This window comes from Copadichromis virginalis, linkage group LG12 (assembly GCF_057382275.1).
Source record: "Copadichromis virginalis isolate Kocher_CV1m ecotype Utaka linkage group LG12, C_Virginalis_male_GT1.1, whole genome shotgun sequence".
Classification (NCBI taxonomy): Eukaryota; Metazoa; Chordata; class Actinopteri; order Cichliformes; family Cichlidae; genus Copadichromis; species Copadichromis virginalis.
In genome coordinates, this window is record NC_140629.1 from 26,656,658 (window position 1) to 26,674,074 (window position 17,417).

Sequence of the window (17,417 nt, forward strand, 5' to 3'; positions counted from 1 at the left end):
GCATGCACCAGTTTATTGTATTTCCAGACTTGCTTTCGGCACAATTTACAGTGCACGCTACTCTGTTTTTTGTCAGACTTGAAATAGCCGAAATACCTTCACACTACGGAACTTCTATGGCTCTTCCGTTCGACAATCTCTCCGGCATTGGAACCATCATCTGTTTTCTCTTCGGTCACGCTCGGTTGATTTTTCTAGTCGGCACACTCATTTCCTCCATTACGGGCTGGCTCCATTACCCGCTGGCTGCTTCCCAAACAAACACACGTGCAGCTTGGCACTTGTGCTGTAGGTAACAAGTCACGCGACGTGACGCTGCGGCTGTGATTGGTTCGGCTCTGGGCTACTTAATTTGGATTGGCTGACCTTTTTTTTTTTTTTTTTTTTTAAGAGGACAAGAGCGGCGAGGTCTATCGCGATAGCTTAATTTCTCTATCGAGTAAAAGTTATATCGCGATACATGTCGTTATCGTTCTATCGCCCAGCTCTACTTTCACACATTGGCATTTATTTATATCTGTGCCACAGTTAAACTGATATTGCTTAAGACTATTATTTGATCTCCTTTTATGTAGTGTATTACACAAAAGTCATTATTTTCATACAGTACATTCATTTCCAACTTTTCTTTTTCTCTATTTGATTTCAAAATATTTTGACATAAATGCAGTCATTAAAATACACAGTTTATGCAGAACCTTATCTGCAGTGAGCCCATATCATTAACTACCACTTTTGCACTTGTTTGTCCAGCATGTGACGGTTTTCTGATACGGAGATTTTGATCTCAGATAGGCTTTTACCAGATGAATTAGGGGGGAAAATGATCCCTTCTCCCACTCCCATATCTCTCCAGGATAGCGAAAGGCTACCAGACGTCTCCTGACCTCCGCCTGACCTGGCTGCAGAACATGGCAGAGAAGCACAACAACAGGAAGTGTTACACGGAGTCTGCAATGTGTCTGGTGCACGCTGCCGCCCTGGTGGCTGAGTACCTCAGCATGCTGGAGGATCACAAGTACCTGCCTGTTGGCAGTGTCACCTTTCAGGTAGACCACACAAACATATACATACAGAAATAACAAGGAGATAATAAGTTTTTAGGACTGAAACACAGGAACATAAAATAAGCAGTCTTCATTTGTTTATTGTTCTGTTGAATGAAGGCAAACCTTCAAGTGCACAGCAAGAAAATCTCACATCTCCCCGTGGATTGCTTCCATATTTGGTTGTGTGTGTCCAGAGGGGGGAGCTGTACACTCATAACGTCAACATGTAAATATGATCCCCTGGTATATCTGCTTAACGCTGTGTCTTTGAAGATGAAGAGGAGAATAAAAAAGCAAATGTGCTCCCGTGGGAAGATGGGAACAGCCTGTTTCCCTCATCTGAAAACAAACAGTTATAACAGTCACAAAGTTGATTATGTTATTGATGAGCTGTGTTATACACAAGACCTCTGTGCTCAGGACAGTCTAACCTGCAGCAAGCCACTGATTGGATGGTCATTAAACGAGTTCCATTTCTCACCGCAGGACATCTTATTTTAAGCCGTGTTATTGATCATGTGATTAGCGGGGCTAAATGAGTGATTAGCTGACGGATCTTCTCCTCAGAATATCTCCCCCAATGTGCTGGAGGAGTCTGCGGTGTCGGACGACATCCTGTCCCCGGATGAGGATGGGGTGTGCTCAGGTCGCTACTTCACGGAGAGCGGCCTGGTGGGATTGCTGGAACAGGCTGCTGAGCTCTTCAGCAATGTGAGACCATAAAACTGCACTAGTATTTGTGCTAACATAAAAAACCTGTAATGATTTTTTTATCAAGGTTGGAGTAATTACTTTATAAAATTAGTATTATTAATGTGTTTTGTTTTTTTAAGCGGTAAATATCTACTTTGTTAATGCTAAAAAAAAAAGCCAGCCTTTAAGGATGCTGTATAACTGAAACAGAGAAAATCTTTGCACTTTAACAATAAATGTTTATATTTTCTTAAAATATACTATACTCTGTGCTAAACAGCAGTTATGGCTGTCTTTCCCATCAGGGTGGTCTCTATGAGGCAGTAAATGAGGTCTACAAGATCATCATACCAATCCTAGAGGCACATAGAGATTTCAGAAAACTGGCGTCAACACATGACAAACTTCAGAGAGCCTTTGATAACATCATTCAGAAGGTAATGACAGAGGAGGTGCTGTGTCATTTATTTAGTTAAAGTGAAAATAAGAAAGATCGTAAGATGCTGTAGATAAAACATTTTAAAAATCATTTTGGTACATGTTCTTATTCAGTATTTAAATATGTGTTTTAAACATCCTTGAAAACAAAAAACTGCTGCAAATTTATTTTTGGCTTTTAATAAAACCTTCAAAGTCTTCTTTATAATTTAAAAAATCCACAAAGGATAATTGACACAACAGAAATATCTGATTAGTATTTATTTGAGTGTGTTTTCTTCCCTCCAGGGACATAAGAGGATGTTTGGAACTTATTTCCGAGTGGGCTTTTATGGGGCCAAGTTTGGTGATCTGGATGAACGGGAATTCATCTACAAAGAGCCTGGGATCACACATCTGCCTGAGATATCACACAGGCTGGAGGTATGTAAGAGGACAATGTGTGCATGTGTAGGTATGAAATAAAGGATATGGTGCCTGGCTGGACTGGTGAGATCTGACGCTTGAGGCTTTAAGTGAGCAGAACGACAGAGTGAAAGATTCACAAATTGTACTTCAGTTTTGATGACATTTAGAGCGCCTGAAAGCTATCATTTGCATGCTAAAAGGTGAAAAGAGGAAAAAAAAGAAAGTAGTGGATGCATTGTCAGCTGCACTTGAGTCAAATTAGTGAATCAGTTCACGTTTAGTGTATTTCATGCTTTCGAGTGTTCTTTTAATGCTTTTTATTCTTTAAGGAGTAGCCACCAATCGCAATTTGTATTTGAGTAAAAATGATTCTGCACTTTTTAAAGACCATATATTATGAACTGTACTGTATATTAACGACACAATTTCTTGCACTCCTAGAACTTCTACAGTCAGTGCTTTGGAGATGACACACTGGTGATGATTAAGGACTCTACGCCAGTGGACAGAAAACAGCTCAACCCCAATAAGGTGAGTAACTGTTATGCCAAACAATCAACTGGTAAATGTTAATCTCTAAATGATCAAATACTAATTTTAGTAGCAAAAATCTCCCCTGAGGGCATTTTTTGCCAGGCTTGTAGTTGTGACACCTGTAAGGACACTGCACTGTGTATTTCTACAATATTGTTTCTCCAAAACTCTAAAACTGCAGTGGTATGTCTATAGCAGCGTTTCTGCACTCGAGGGTTTGCTCCACTTTCTAAAATTGCTAGGCGAGACAGAAAGCGTCGTGATAGATGAATGACAGGTTCCTCTCCTGCAGCCAAGCAGCCCGGAAACTAGCATGACTGCTCATTTGCAACCTTTCTCTTATGTTATTAAAATAGTTCAAGGAATTACAAACACTGAAAACGTTCGAGGTCCTAGAAAAGCCAGTCAGTTGTTGAATTGTCTTCATTTGAGATCAACAATGTGTAGATTAAAGATTCATCTGGAGTTTTCAGAGGCATCGACTAAAGCTGGACAGATCTGATTTGCATAAACTGGCCCAAATTTATGCAAATGACAAGTGGGAACTCAATTCCCTGTGTTTTAAACAGCAGCACAATTCAACCAGAATGCACTGCACGTAGACTATCAGCGAGAAATTATGGATTCTTTGGACACATACCAGAGTTTACTTTATTAGATATAAAAACAGACAATAAAACGCAGCTAAAGGCACACGTTCCTTAATCACGATAAGATGCTATTTTCATGAATAATAACTTAAGAAAACACTACCATTCCTCTCTAGGCGTATATCCAGATCACTTATGTGGAACCCTTCTTTGACGACTATGAGATGAAAGACCGACTGACAAACTTTGAAAAGAACTTTAACCTGCGGCGCTTCATGTACACCACACCCTTCACCAAGAGTGGGCGACCTCGGGGTGAACTCAATGAACAGTACAAGAGAAAGACCATCCTCACCACCATGCATGCTTTCCCCTATGTCAAGACCCGCATCAATGTCATTCAGAAAGAGGAGGTAAGTGCTGAATACACCTGGTGTGGAACACCTAGCAGCTATAACAGCAGCTATCACAGCTGCAGCAATACCCGTTGGCTATATTTACTCGTCTTGTATTTCCAGTTTGACTTGACGCCTATCGAGGTGGCCATAGAGGACATGCAGAAGAAGACCAGAGAGCTCGCGGTTGCCACACACAGAGAACAACCCGATGCTAAGATGTTACAGATGCTGCTACAGGGCTCTGTGGGAGCCACTGTTAACCAGGTAATGAGCATTTGGGGCCGTTCGGTAAATAAAGGCAGCGATGCCATTTTGCACTACTGTGTGTCTTCTCCTGTTATAGCAGAAATGATTGCGCTTAACCAAATGACAGCTGTTCTTCTTAAATGACACTTTCTATCATGCATAATGTGATGGGGAAAATAACAGAGTGATTTACCTCCTATTTATGCTACCACATTTACAGTTTCCATTGTAGTCAAGGAGTGCAGGTGGGAGACATGGCAGTGATCACACATCAAAGCCCTCACCCCATCCGCAACCCTAATCCTTCCTTTGCTTTTCTCCTGATTTAGTTAAAACGTCAATTCAGGGCCCCTCTTCCTTTCATGTATCCGCTGCATGGCGTGCTGCACCGGAGGTCTCTTTGATCTGATAGCTTCCAGGTCCTGCCAGCATGGTGAATGTCGGTGTAATGACGAAGCAAGCTCTAGCGTCTCTGCTCGCCTTACTCTTTATCTTCCAGTGTCTAATCTGACAGGTCCCTTGCTCCAACCTGATGGTTGTATACATAACGCTAATGCTCTGCAGCTCAGTAAACATATAACTCTTGACTGTAATCAGTACAAGAGGCCGGGTTTCTGTGTGCGGGTCGGCAGCTCAGGCACAGGGCTGAGGCCCGGGCCCAGTGCATTTATGATTCTAATCAGAGCTGTTTAACTGCAGATACTGTGCGAGCGCGCTGCGGTTTTATGATGAATATAAGTTAGGATAACAAGATCTCATACTGGGCAAATGGGAGCCAAATGGAGAATGTATGCAGGGTTAGCAGTGACATTAGCTATACAGGAGGTAATCACAGCAGCTCCTTTCCTGATGGCTTCCTCGTGTTTTCAGTTCAGAATCGTAGCTCTTAGCTGCGTTTAGCCATTCAGGTAGTTGGTCATTTCCCCCAGTATGAATGAGGGGCTTTCTTATTCCTCCTTTGTTCACTTGCTGTCAAAACGCTTCCTCTCTTTCCTTCCTCCAGCCCCTCTTTGCTTTCTCTTTCTTCATCTCTCTGCTTCTTTGTTTTTGCTGATTGCCTTGTATCTCCGCCCCCTGTTTGTAGGGCCCGTTGGAGGTGGCCCAGGTCTTCTTGAATGAGATCCCAGCGGACCCAAAGCTCTTCCGTCACCACAACAAACTGCGCCTGTGTTTCAAAGAATTTATAATGAGGTAAGACGCTATCAAAGAATCACCACCTAGTGACAAAGGGTGAATAAATGGTGGTGAACAATGGGCACTGACTCAAGAGATTGAAGTAAATAACAACATGTCAAAGAGATTTTCTTAGTAGGAAATGGAATGTATTTGTGAGATGTGACTTGGAAAGAGTGAAAGTCTTCTCCAGGATCTATATGCCTCTATTGTTGCCTGCGTAGGAAGATAAAAGTGCGCCACAAAGAAGCGAGAGTGAGAGATATCCTGCTGTTTAAACAGCCTGTCAGTCAAGATGAAGAGACTGAAGTGATAATCACAACTACATTTCCAACCAGATCACAGTTTAAATGAAGCAAAGAAGTAGGAGTAATGTGAATAATTATATATTATTTACATATTGAGACTATTTCCACTAAGCTGTTATTCTTCTAGCTAACTCTAGATTCATTATCACCAATAGTTTTAAAATATTTTCAATGATCACGACATAATTTGAACCATCATGCCCTACACGCTGCAGTGAGTCATGATAATTTTGTGCCGAGATTGTGTCATATCTGCACGTTGCAAAGTATTGGTGCGTGTGCTTGAGTTTGTTTGCTTTCATCTCATGGTTATTTGTTGTTTGCTTCCAAAAAATGGTGTCTTTCATTTTGTAACCTTCATATTACTTTCCACCTGCCTTAAATGTTACAAACAGATTTGCTGTAATTTCAGAAAGGTTTATTTTCTTTCCTAAATCCAGGTAAACAGGACTCACGGAACGCCAATTTTCTCAGCAGTGGCATTCTAATAAATCCACTTAGGAAAGCATTATTTTTCTAAGCTGGTCATCTTGTAATATTTAGTGTTGTATTATGTAGCTACATGAACTTCAAAGTATTTTTAAATGAGTTCTGTGGAGCTAAAAATTTAAAGAGAGGTTTCGGGGGATTTGTTGTTTCCTGGATTTGCTGATGTCCCACTCTGCCACATGCTCTGGTGTTGTTGCTGTCTAGTCCCATCCTGCATTTATAGATTTAGATCCTGTACACGCAGTAATGGTTAAAGAAGCCCATAGGTTTTTCTTGTTTTGTTTTGTTTTTTTGTTTTTTGTTTTCAATTCAGAAACCTAAACAGCCAAGCATATTTTCTTTTTTTCTTTTTTTTTTTTTTCACAAACGGCGCTCACTTTGCAAATCATAAAACAAAATGAAGATGCCAAATGCTCATCTGAAGAGCTGTCTAAATAAGCCAAGCATTCAGATAAAGAGCTATACACCACCAGAAAATCCTGCACTCTTGTGAACTGTCATTAATGCTCATTACCCTGCTTATTTACTGTATACTGTTACACGACATTGCAGCTTCCATATTAACTTCATTAAAGGCTAAAAGATAAACATGTGTTTGCAATCATCCCCTTCCCTTGATTTCCTGCAGACTGCCCTGTATGTTGGCCATTATACATATCATGATAGAGTACTGTGGGTGCAACCCAGACTTGCCCTCTACTTGCACTTCAACTTAGACCCATTGTTTCCCCCCCCCATTATAACAGAACATTGTCCCCTTCCCGGCACATGAGAAAAGAGGGGTTTAGAGTTCTTGCTTCTGCTGCTACTGTGATTTAAATCAGACTTCTGGATCGTTTGCATCGTAGCTCACATTCTAGCAGCGTTACTTGACAAAGCCAAATAGGTGGTCCCTGCAGTAGAGTATAAATTTGAGCTTATTTAGAGTTCTGGTTTGCAAAGGATTCAAATTCTGGTCAAGCAGTTACAGGACGGTGCTTAGCATACACAAGCACAGTGACTTGTAAAAAGATTGTTTCGTTTCATATTTTTGAAGCTCTTCTTGAGGTTACTGTATAATGATGATAATAATTTAAAAAAACAAAAAGCTTGAGGGGAAAACTCGATTCTTTTTTTCATTACAGCCAATGAACTTACATGTCACTTTCTGTCCTGCAGGTGCGGTGAAGCAGTGGAGAAGAATAAGCACCTGATTGCATCAGATCAGAAGGAGTACCAGCAGGAGCTGAAGAAGAACTACAACCGCCTGAGAGAGAACCTAAGGCCAATGCTCGAGAGGAAGATTCCCGAACTCTATAAACCCATCATCAGGCCTCGGCTGGAGAACAGGTAAACAGAGCCACCGCACCAGACGGCTTTGACAAGGGAAACGGAGGTGAGAAACACACATTGATCATTTTATCAGGCTGTGTCATCACTGAACCAAAGGGGAAGAGAGAATGAATTGATTACGTTTTTTCTAAATCAGACATCATGAGTGAGGATGGCTTTGACTGACAAACCAAGGACACTTCATGCTCAAACAATAGTCTTGTGGCTTAGTCACATTACAGTGAAAATACTGTAAGGCCACAACCTTCTTTGTAACTAGGAAAAATCGATGGTTGCACGGTGACTGCAGTGAACAAAACTGCGTTCGTTGCAATTAAATTGAAACTGTTGGGGTCTCCAACCACTGTTTCCCAGTATGACTGTAGCATTATTAATCACAGTCAAACTGTTTATCACCTGTTTTACTACAACACTAACCACTGAGATGATGCACTCCACCCAAAAGGGGTTCCACGGGTCAAATATGAAGCGAGCAGCATGGGTCACGATCGGGGGTTTTTTTTTTTTTTTTTGCAACCAGAAGAGTCACCCCCGTTTGAAAGAATGCATTAATGCATTTTGGTTTTGCCTTTAATTATAACTGGCAATTTCTATTTATTTTTAGATACAATGTGGATATGATTTCAGTAGGGTTACTTAATATTAGGAAGCTATTAAACTAGAATATATAAATATAACCGTCTTGTTGCTGGTTTTGTTTACTGCTATACACGTAACCACAGATGCATCGATTTATCTCCATAGTTTTTAAAAAGAGAGGGAAAAAAATATTACAAGTTGTGATAACTGTTATATCTTTCATGTAATTATCTTATATGTGACAGTGTCTAACACCCGAGCCTCGGTAAAAGAACACTAGCTAGTTGGTGTTGTGGAAAAAATATCTGCTGCTCTCGCTGTTATCTGGTAGAAATTTATGGTTAAGATTCAGGGTGTTTTTAGGTTGTGGGAAGTAAATGATTACCTTACATCTACGCACCTTCGCCTACTCACCATGACTGTTCCACCTCTTCTTCCTCATAATCATTCATTATCTTTTGTTTCTGTTTCCCCTCCCTCGTCCGCTGTCTTCTCGCAGGGATTCCTTCAAACGTCTAAGTTTCCGCAGAACTCAGGAGGAAAACTCCTGAGTGCTTCAGACAGGATGAGGAGGCTGTCACACAAGTGAGAGAAAAAGAGAAGATAAGATGAAAGAAGAGAGGGGGGGACAAGAAAAGGAACAGCAGGAGCAGTACGCCGTGTCAACAATGGAAGACTCGCGGTTTCTCAGTGATCTGGCAATGTGTATTAATGTTGGCTGCGTGTTCACTTTTATGATGTCAGGCTGTTTGTCAGAGGAGGGAAAGGCGAGTGAGCACATACAAAAATGGATGGTGGGGTGGGAATCACCGGCAAAGTGTAGCTTATTGAGCATTTCACTGTAAAATCTTCAGTTGCTGTGTTAATTTCCATTTTTGGATAACTTCAAGTCCTCAAAATGCTGCAAACACTTCCTCTGGGTCAGTAAACTAGCTCTCTTAGGTCCTTACTAATCCCAGGCCTGGTGTGTGTGTGTGTGTGTGTGTGTGTGTGTGTGTGTGTGCCAATAATCCTCGTGTTCTGTGTATGTACATGTATATAGATGTATGTGAATGTCTGAACGAATGTGTGTTTATTTAGATTGTGTTTAGATTAGAAGCTTTTGGTGCCATACTGAAGTCACTTTGTACTCAGTGATGATAAATGATTCTGTTATGTGCTAAAGGGCCTCTGAAATTCCACTCTGGGCGTCTTATGCGTGACATGTTCCAGTGTGAGCAGTGAGTGTAGATGGATTTTTGTGCACTGGAAAAATAGGTACAGATTCATGTGTTAACAGTTGAGGCCAGCCATGTACCTGGATATGTAGCTAACAGAAAAGTTTAACTTATTAAGAGTTTCATAGGCGACAGAAAGGCTTTTAAGGCTCTAAAACACACGTGGAATACACATAAAGTGTGCATTGTGGATATATTTGAAATATTACTTCAGATAATAACAAGATGTTTACAAAGTTGTTAAAACTATTTTGCGTTGTATTTTATGGAAATGTATTTTTAGATAAAATAACAGCAATAATGATACTAATTGGAAGTATATTATTCAGTTGGTGGGATTCAGTGACTGAGTTTACTGTACAATCTCAGCGTATGTTCCAACAGTTTCAGTTGCTCTCTGTAAGTAGACCGCGCTTCCTGCAATACACACAGTGCCAAATTCAATTCCTTATGTATTTACTGTGAGTGAGGAGTAGGTGAGGAACTTCAGCAGAAATGCAATAATGTAAAAAGTCACTCCACACGGATTTACTTTGCAAATTATGTTTACTCAGTATGTGAGAACACATTCCAGTGAAGAAATTTTATTACTGCTTGGAATATTAAATTGTGACAACTTGATTTTATGTGACATCATGAAACATTTCATCTAAATGATGTTATGTTGCAGGTCATTCTGTATTGCAGTGATGTAAATGTGCCTGGAGTTTCAAAAAATGGGTGTACATGTTTGTCAATGTGATTAATGCTCATGGAAATATTTGTTTCTAGGTACATATCTTATTTATTAGCTGCTGGGTGATTTGTTTTGTTGTTGTTGTTGTTGTTGTTTTTTTTGTGGGGTGGCTAAATAAAATGATAGCTATGCAGTATGCATCAGCTGTGAGCATTGATAAAAATGTATACCTATTTTTAAAACGTGTGCCACATTAGCGCTGTAAGATGTATTCATGGGATACACCCACTGAGACTGAGTTAATGTTTCATGGTTATCCTTTATGTTCGTACATATTTTTTGTTTTAATGTAGATCTTTTTCTTCCAATTGTCATACTTGCAATGCTGTTGAAGAACCTGAATAAAAATTAATATATGTCACCACTGTGTCAATCACATTTTAATATAACTGAATTAAAATGCAAAAATACATGTATTACTAATAAGTAGACTATTTAAAGTTTGTTTTTGTTTTTTTAAGGTTCCTGTTAAGAGTCTTAGCTTTTTTTTTGGCGTCCTTTGTCTCAAAATAAAATAAAAATAGAACAAATAGGGGACTAAATAAAACTAAATGTTTAGAAGTAGACAAAAAAATAAAGAAACAAATAAATGCAATAATTACATTGAAGAGTATCCCCAGGTTGCAATTTAACTGAAGCTAAAACTGAACAGGAAGTAAAATTACACACACTGGCAACTTTATTAGGTATACAGTTTCATCTGCCTGATACTAATTATTGAATTAGCCAGTCACATAGCAGCAACTGTACGCATTTAGACATGCAGACATGGTCAACACAATCTGCTTAAGTTTAAAGCGAGCATCAGAATGGGGAAGAAAGGTGACTGTGGACTTTTCACATCCGCTCCAGCTGTTCTTGCACCTGGTACTTCTCTACTTTCTCGTTCTCATTCATTCTTTTTGATATCATATATCAGAATGTATATATTAATTCTAAAAAAGCATTTTAATCGTTACTTCCGTAGTTATCATAAAAAATAAATAACGTGCAGCGCTCGAGAGAGCGGGGAGGATTCAGGTGAAGGACTACAATCCGCTGCCGTCGCACTAATGTGACGACATCAACGCTCGACTCGCACAGGACGGATACAGTTTTGTTGTAGAACAAACGAGAGCTTGTGATGCTCAGCGGTATGTTACCAGCTGTTTTGTACAAATATTAGTAAATACGCTGTTATCCACAGCGAAGCCGGTTATTTGTGGCGACACCGTCGCTGCGGTTGAACCGCAGACTGTTTAATGACAGAGACCTGTGATGGCAAGTTAGCCGAACTCCTTCATGTCAGTCAGCCAGCTTCACACTTTAGTGAATTTTAAAACTTCAGATGTTCATTTACGTCGTGCGGCGTTTGGAAACACTGAGGTGAAGACCTTCGTTTCCTGTGCTGACCGAAAGTTTCTGTTTTATGTTTTCTCACACTTTAGCCTGTGATTAAAAGAAAGGAAAACCCTGGTCGAAGTTGAGCAGTATTGTGACTTGCCTGCAAGCCCTGCTCTGCCTCCAAGAACACAACTTAATCACTTTTAACTGTGTGACAGCTATCTGGCATTCACTTCCGCCCACTGCTACATAATTCCTATACCCTTAGAGCAACACTCAAGTTTTCTTTCCTTGGTAACAGTAAACAGACACTATTTTTATTAACAAGCTGCACGAGCTTAATAAAAGAGTGGTCACATAGATCAGAGTTGGCTGTTGTTGTCCAATCTTTTACAGTTATGGAAGATATGTTTTTCTCCATCCTGTTGCTCAAGATATCATGTTTCTCAGTGCTCATAATTTTATAAACTGCACTGAATAAGCTCTGAGGGTTTCTCACTGTAAATAGTAATTGCACCTCTGTCGTGCCAAGCCTCCCTCCAGCCCCAAGCAGGCTAAATAGAAGGACTGACAGGAAAAATAAAAGCAGGAGAGCTTTAATATAGGTTTCTGCAGATAGTTAGCTGTTACTGTCTGTGTGTTGAGTTTTTTTTTTACTTGTACTGCTTTGTTAACACACATCAAAATTGGATCATGAAATTGTTTTCCTGTTTGAAAGTCGTTTCATTGTGGAATGTGGGCATGTGTAGAGTTCATTGGAGTTAAATGCAGCTGTAGCCTGCAGTCACCATGATGGTGTATTCACATCATGGTTTATGCACAGACAAAAATGAGTTAGATTTTTTCCTCAGATTCTCAGTCAGTGTGGGTTAGTTTTTTTTCTGTTTCCTCTGTTTCAGCTATCTTATACTCAACTTTGATGTCCTTGGTGTAACATGGACCCAGATGGGGACCTAAACCCTGACACGAATGACCTTCCGCTTCGAGCGAATACTAACCACATACTGGTCAGGCATTATGTCCTGGACCTTACTGTTCACTTTGACAGTAAGGTCATCAGTGGTAGTATTGTTCTGTTCCTGGAGCCTCGTTCGGGAGTGAGGACTGAGGCTGGAGGAAGTCAGGATGGTTTTACATCCAAATACAAGGAGGTGGATTCTCTGGAGGATGGTAAAAAAGAGCTTGAAACGACTACAACAAAGGTGGTGAAGATGTGTGGTGATGCAGAAAGTATTCAGTCTTCAAGTCTGTGGCACACTACAAGTGGTGGTGAGTTCACCTTAGTGTTGGACTGCTGTGATCTTGACGTGTCAAAGGTCGAAGAGGTGGACGTCACCTCTGTGGCAGCCATGTTAAGCCGCTTTCCAGAGGTAACATCTAAAAAGTCAGGGGATGTTTCAAGGAAGCCACCGGCAGCTTTTATTCAGAACCTCATCTCCATGCCCTCCAGCCAGTGGAGGCAGCAGCATCAGCTCTTTTCACTGTGTGGCCGTGCCCCCGGTGCTCAGGATGGAAGCACACTGCAGTTCCATAGAGACCGATGGAGTCTACAGGTGAGGAAAAATGGAGTCACATCACCTCAGGAGTTCCCTTGTGCTCTCAGGATCTGTTATGAGACGAAACCAGCAGGAGGTTCAGTGCGGTGGACCAAAGATCAGGACAACAGGTTTGTTTCAGGATGCAAATCATCTGAATTATTCCATTAAAGATTGGCACATTATTTAAAAAAAGCAACAACTGGCAACTGGCATAAAATCTGCTCTGTTCAAAGTTACTGTGTAAGATACCGAGTGTGTTATGTCAGAATAATATAATACAAATTAATTCATTCACAAAAACACACCTCGGGCTATTTTATTCTCTCCTGTGTGGGGTATGCCTTACTTATGTCTGTGTTTCTATGTGCATTTGGGCATTGAAGTGAGGGTTGTTTATAGTTTACCATTGTTTACCCTTCCAGGGTGTGTGTCTACACCGCCGGTTCTCCCATCAACAACCGAGCCCTCTTCCCCTGCCAGGAGCCGCCTGTTGCCATGTCAACATGGCAGGCAACAGTACGGGCCCCCAGTGAGTGCGTGGTTTTGATGAGTGGGGAGGAGCAGGCAGTACCTGCTGAAGATGGGGACACACGTAAGCTTTTCAAAAACCTCAATTGTATATGTATTTCTTTGTTTTATATATATATATATATCGTTAGCTTCATAGCATAATTGCCTAAGTCATTGACTTAGTCAAATGACTTAGGCAATTATGCTATGAAGCTAACGATATATATATATATATATATATATATATATATATATATATATATATATATATATATATATATATATATGTGTGTGTGTGTGTGTGTACATTTGTAAACTTTTGAATATTACACAAATTTATTGACTACTAAACTGAAAAGAAGAGATTGGTATTAGATTTCATTACTTGGAATAAATGGGTCTGTAGTGTCCAGTGTTGAAGCTAAAAGCTATTATGGGAGCATGGACTATTGATGTGTTTGAGAGATTGGATTTGTTGGGTTAAATAAAAAGGGTACGTGTGCACCAAAGTATCGGCTGAAAGCTGGTACCAGCCATTATCAGCCTAATTCCCAAATAAGATAACATTTACCGATTGCCCACGTTTATCTGCGTGTCACCTCCAGTTTGAGCTGGCTAAGTCTTCAGATAGTGTGACAGTGAAGCTTTTAAAATGGCTTAGCTATGTATTTATTTATTTTTTGTCTGCCAGGCACAAAAAATAGGAATAGATAAAAACATAAACAAATAAACAGAAAAAAATCAGCCTAATGCTTTTTAAAAAACAACAACATCAATATCAGTGCTTCGAGAAAAGAGAGCATTGTTGAGGAGTACGAACTGCACTGAAAAAGGTCTTTGTATTTTATTGGAATCAGTAGAGAACATTTTTCAATAAATACAAATACAAACCTTTTAGAGCTCCACATTTCAGATTGGGTCAGTAATTCAAATATGTATGATGTCAGCATCTGTTCCAAACAAACCAGTGAGAACAGAGAAGGTTTACAATAAAGGATATGCTGTGCAAAAGCTCACAAAAGAAGTAGATGTAGTTATTAATGGGAAAATGTGTAAACATAAATGTAAATACGGTATATAAGGGAAAAACAGAGTTTGTGCAATTCTAATGAGACTGAAATCAATATTTGGTATGACCACCTCTTTATTCTTTATCACAGCCTGAACTCTCTTGGGCAATCTTTCTTGTAATTTATTTAAGGAGTCTTCAGGAATAGTTCTTGAATGACATTCAAAGCTTTTCTTTGGATGTGTGCCTTTTTTTTAATCCGTTCTCCATTGAGATGATCCAACGCTGCTTCAGTAATGTTGAGGTCCGGGCTCTGGGGATTCCATCCATGGCTGATGGTGTTCCATTGTATGTTTTTCTCTCCTTTGTATGCTTTTACTGCATTAGCAGTGTGTTTGGGATCATTGCCATGCTGAAAAATGAAGCTGTTGCCAATCAGATTCTTTCCAGATGGTATTGGATGGTGGATCGAAATCTGATGGTTGTACTGCATTCATTATCAGGATCCCCAACATCACTGGCTGAAATGGAGTGGCAAACCATGACAGAGCCTCCACTGTGTTTTACAGATGGCTGTCAAGACCTCTCTCCTGACTTCCTTTACAATTTGTAACTTAGCATACATCAGCCCTTTCTTCCTGTTGCCCTTTCTTAACAGCCACCCTGTGCCCATTTATGATGAGTCTCAGATCCCGCGTCAGGTCTTTGTTGGGGTTTTTTTCTTTTTCCTAGTTATTAAGGATATGACTTTCAGATACTCTTCATCTTTTTCCTAGCTTCAACTAAATAAAGTGGAACAAATTATGTGGTTTTGCAACAAGCTGCTGGTAACAAAGAGTCTAAAAATACAATTTAAAATTGGGTTCTTGGTAGGTTGTCTGTTGTGTAGACATAACATTGATTCATTCCTTGAGTTTGGTGCTTTTTTTATTCTTGAATGATTCATAGGTCAGTGTTAAGTGGCGTAAACAAAAAAGCATTCCTCTGAAATAGTGAGGTTCAAGGACTGGAAATTAGGAAATGTGCGAAAAAGCAGCCAGTATTCAAACAACCTTTGAAAGACATTCAGAAAGACTGGAGAACTATTACTTATGACTATTTAAAAAAATTAGAAGAATGTCTCTTTTCTTGGAAACAAAATAAAGAAATATGGCTCAATATTTTTGCAAAGTACTGTGAGTTTACTTATAATAGAAGTAACAGTTTCCAGACTGAGATAATTCTCTGGCTGCCTTTCAAGATTTTAATAACTTTCACATCATCTGAAAGGTGGACATGAGAATTGTGTCACTCTGTACCGATGGGTGGGACTAGAAAGAAATAAAATGTCAAAGATAAACACATCAGATTGGACAGTGTAGTAAAAGCAAAATGGCATTTCAGTTCAGATTTTTCTTCTGTTTCTTTCTCCATGCTGCCAGTCGTCTAAACTCTTTACTACTTCTGTACCTTTGACATTTTTATTTTCTCTCTCTGGCACTTCTTTGGCATTTTCTCTGCAGATTTCTTAACGTGGAATTACTATGTTACAATGCCCATGCCCGCTTCCACCTTCACTTTGGCAGTGGGTCACTGGCAACAAGTCACAGCAGAAATCCCCCCAGAGCTGGAAAAAGGGGTGAGGGACGGGACAGACTGTGGCAAGACTGCCAAACTTGGGCCTGAGTATGGGCAGTGGACTGAGGCTGAGCGTGTGTCTAGACTTGGAAGTTCTTCAAGTGAAGTAGTAAAGGGCTCTCCTCTCCAGACTGGCAGGTATTTTATTAGTTTTTCCTGTGTTCTTTCCTTCTAGTAGGACCTCTTCTCCAGACTGTTATTAACCTAAGTCTGGCCATTCCACATTCTATGGTCAAACTTTCCTTACACTTCACCAAAAATGGTGCAGGTGAAATTAGGGTGATGAATAGTGTGCAGCACTCAATCAGCTTTTTTATGACAAATGCATAAAGGCTTTCACCATATTACATTAGGTTCAGTGCCCAGCAGAAATTATTGTTGGATAGAAAAACTGAGGCTTACATAAATTTTATAGACATACAGGATATAAAACGCAGGTTGGAGCATTTCGAAAGGGCTGGTTTCCTCTGTGCAGGGCATGGTCGATCTGGGGTCTCCCTTTTGCCAGCCAGCAGGTTGGCAAGTCTGCCAGTGGTTTCCAGTAATTCTCCTCCTCCCCCTCATGGTTGTCCTCCAGCAGCAGCCCACCATAGCCTGCTGCAGGCCCCATGATTCCCCAACTACAAGGAGGGCCTTTATTTTCAGTGAATGGCTTGAAGGAAACTTGGCTGTTGCTTGAAACCCTTGGAACGGTTCTGATGCCGAGGACAGACTTAGTGCTGGATATTGGATTAGAGTCAATGTGATTGCATGTCGGCACTTAGATATTTTTGGGCTCATTGTGGTTTGTGATGTATACTGTCATTTCCATATTTCCACTCCTTTCATTTCAGTGAGACAGTGCACACTGTGCCATGGATGGTTCAGTATTTCAAGGTCCATGTAGTCAAAAAGAAAAAAAATGGAAATTTAAAAAATGTTGTTATTAGCCTTTGGTTAAACTTTTCTTTCCTGTTTTCTTCTACAGCAGGGACCAGACTACCTGCGTAGACTCTGCATTCTGTTACTCTTCCCTTGAGGATGAGGGACTCTCTGTAACTGATTATTCAGGCATGGTGGATGACGGCATTTCTTGTTCCCATGGCGACTACCCTTGCCGATTTACTGAGCGGTCGGCTTGGTCCCAGCGGGTGATTCCACACCGTGTATTTAGCCCTGCCTGCCTTCTGCAAAAGGCCCAGGTGGGTTCTGACAAAGAGCCACTGAGAGTTGTGCTAATTAAATTTTGTA

General features: G+C 40.3%; 2 protein-coding genes across 5 annotated transcripts in view; both read left to right on the forward strand.

Moving 5' to 3' along the window:
- dock8 (dedicator of cytokinesis 8) overlaps positions 1-10,551 on the forward strand; it is a 56,546-nt gene extending 45,995 nt beyond the window's left edge. For 2 of the 3 annotated variants that reach the window (XM_085475703.1, XM_085475704.1), the window contains exons 39-48: positions 857-1,049; positions 1,617-1,760; positions 2,048-2,179; positions 2,469-2,603; positions 3,030-3,119; positions 3,889-4,125; positions 4,231-4,374; positions 5,441-5,547; positions 7,485-7,655; positions 8,737-10,551. In XM_085475703.1, the coding sequence (XP_085331829.1) occupies positions 857-1,049; positions 1,617-1,760; positions 2,048-2,179; positions 2,469-2,603; positions 3,030-3,119; positions 3,889-4,125; positions 4,231-4,374; positions 5,441-5,547; positions 7,485-7,655; positions 8,737-8,788 (1,405 nt within the window). In that variant the 3' untranslated portion in view covers positions 8,789-10,551. Of the gene's footprint in view, positions 1-856; positions 1,050-1,616; positions 1,761-2,047; positions 2,180-2,468; positions 2,604-3,029; positions 3,120-3,888; positions 4,126-4,230; positions 4,375-5,440; positions 5,548-7,484; positions 7,702-8,736 lie in introns of all 3 variants that reach the window. The other variant, XM_085475705.1, reaches the window with a different exon arrangement.
- Positions 10,552-11,232: 681 nt separating this feature from the next.
- The window catches only part of aopep (aminopeptidase O (putative)), a 90,660-nt gene continuing 84,475 nt past the window's right edge, over positions 11,233-17,417 (forward strand). For both annotated transcript variants that reach the window (XM_085475706.1, XM_085475707.1), the window contains exons 1-5: positions 11,233-11,323; positions 12,413-13,179; positions 13,474-13,643; positions 16,073-16,325; positions 17,155-17,368. In XM_085475706.1, coding sequence (XP_085331832.1) covers positions 12,449-13,179; positions 13,474-13,643; positions 16,073-16,325; positions 17,155-17,368 — 1,368 coding nt within the window. In that variant the 5' untranslated portion in view covers positions 11,233-11,323; positions 12,413-12,448. The remainder of the gene's footprint in view (positions 11,324-12,412; positions 13,180-13,473; positions 13,644-16,072; positions 16,326-17,154; positions 17,369-17,417) is intronic.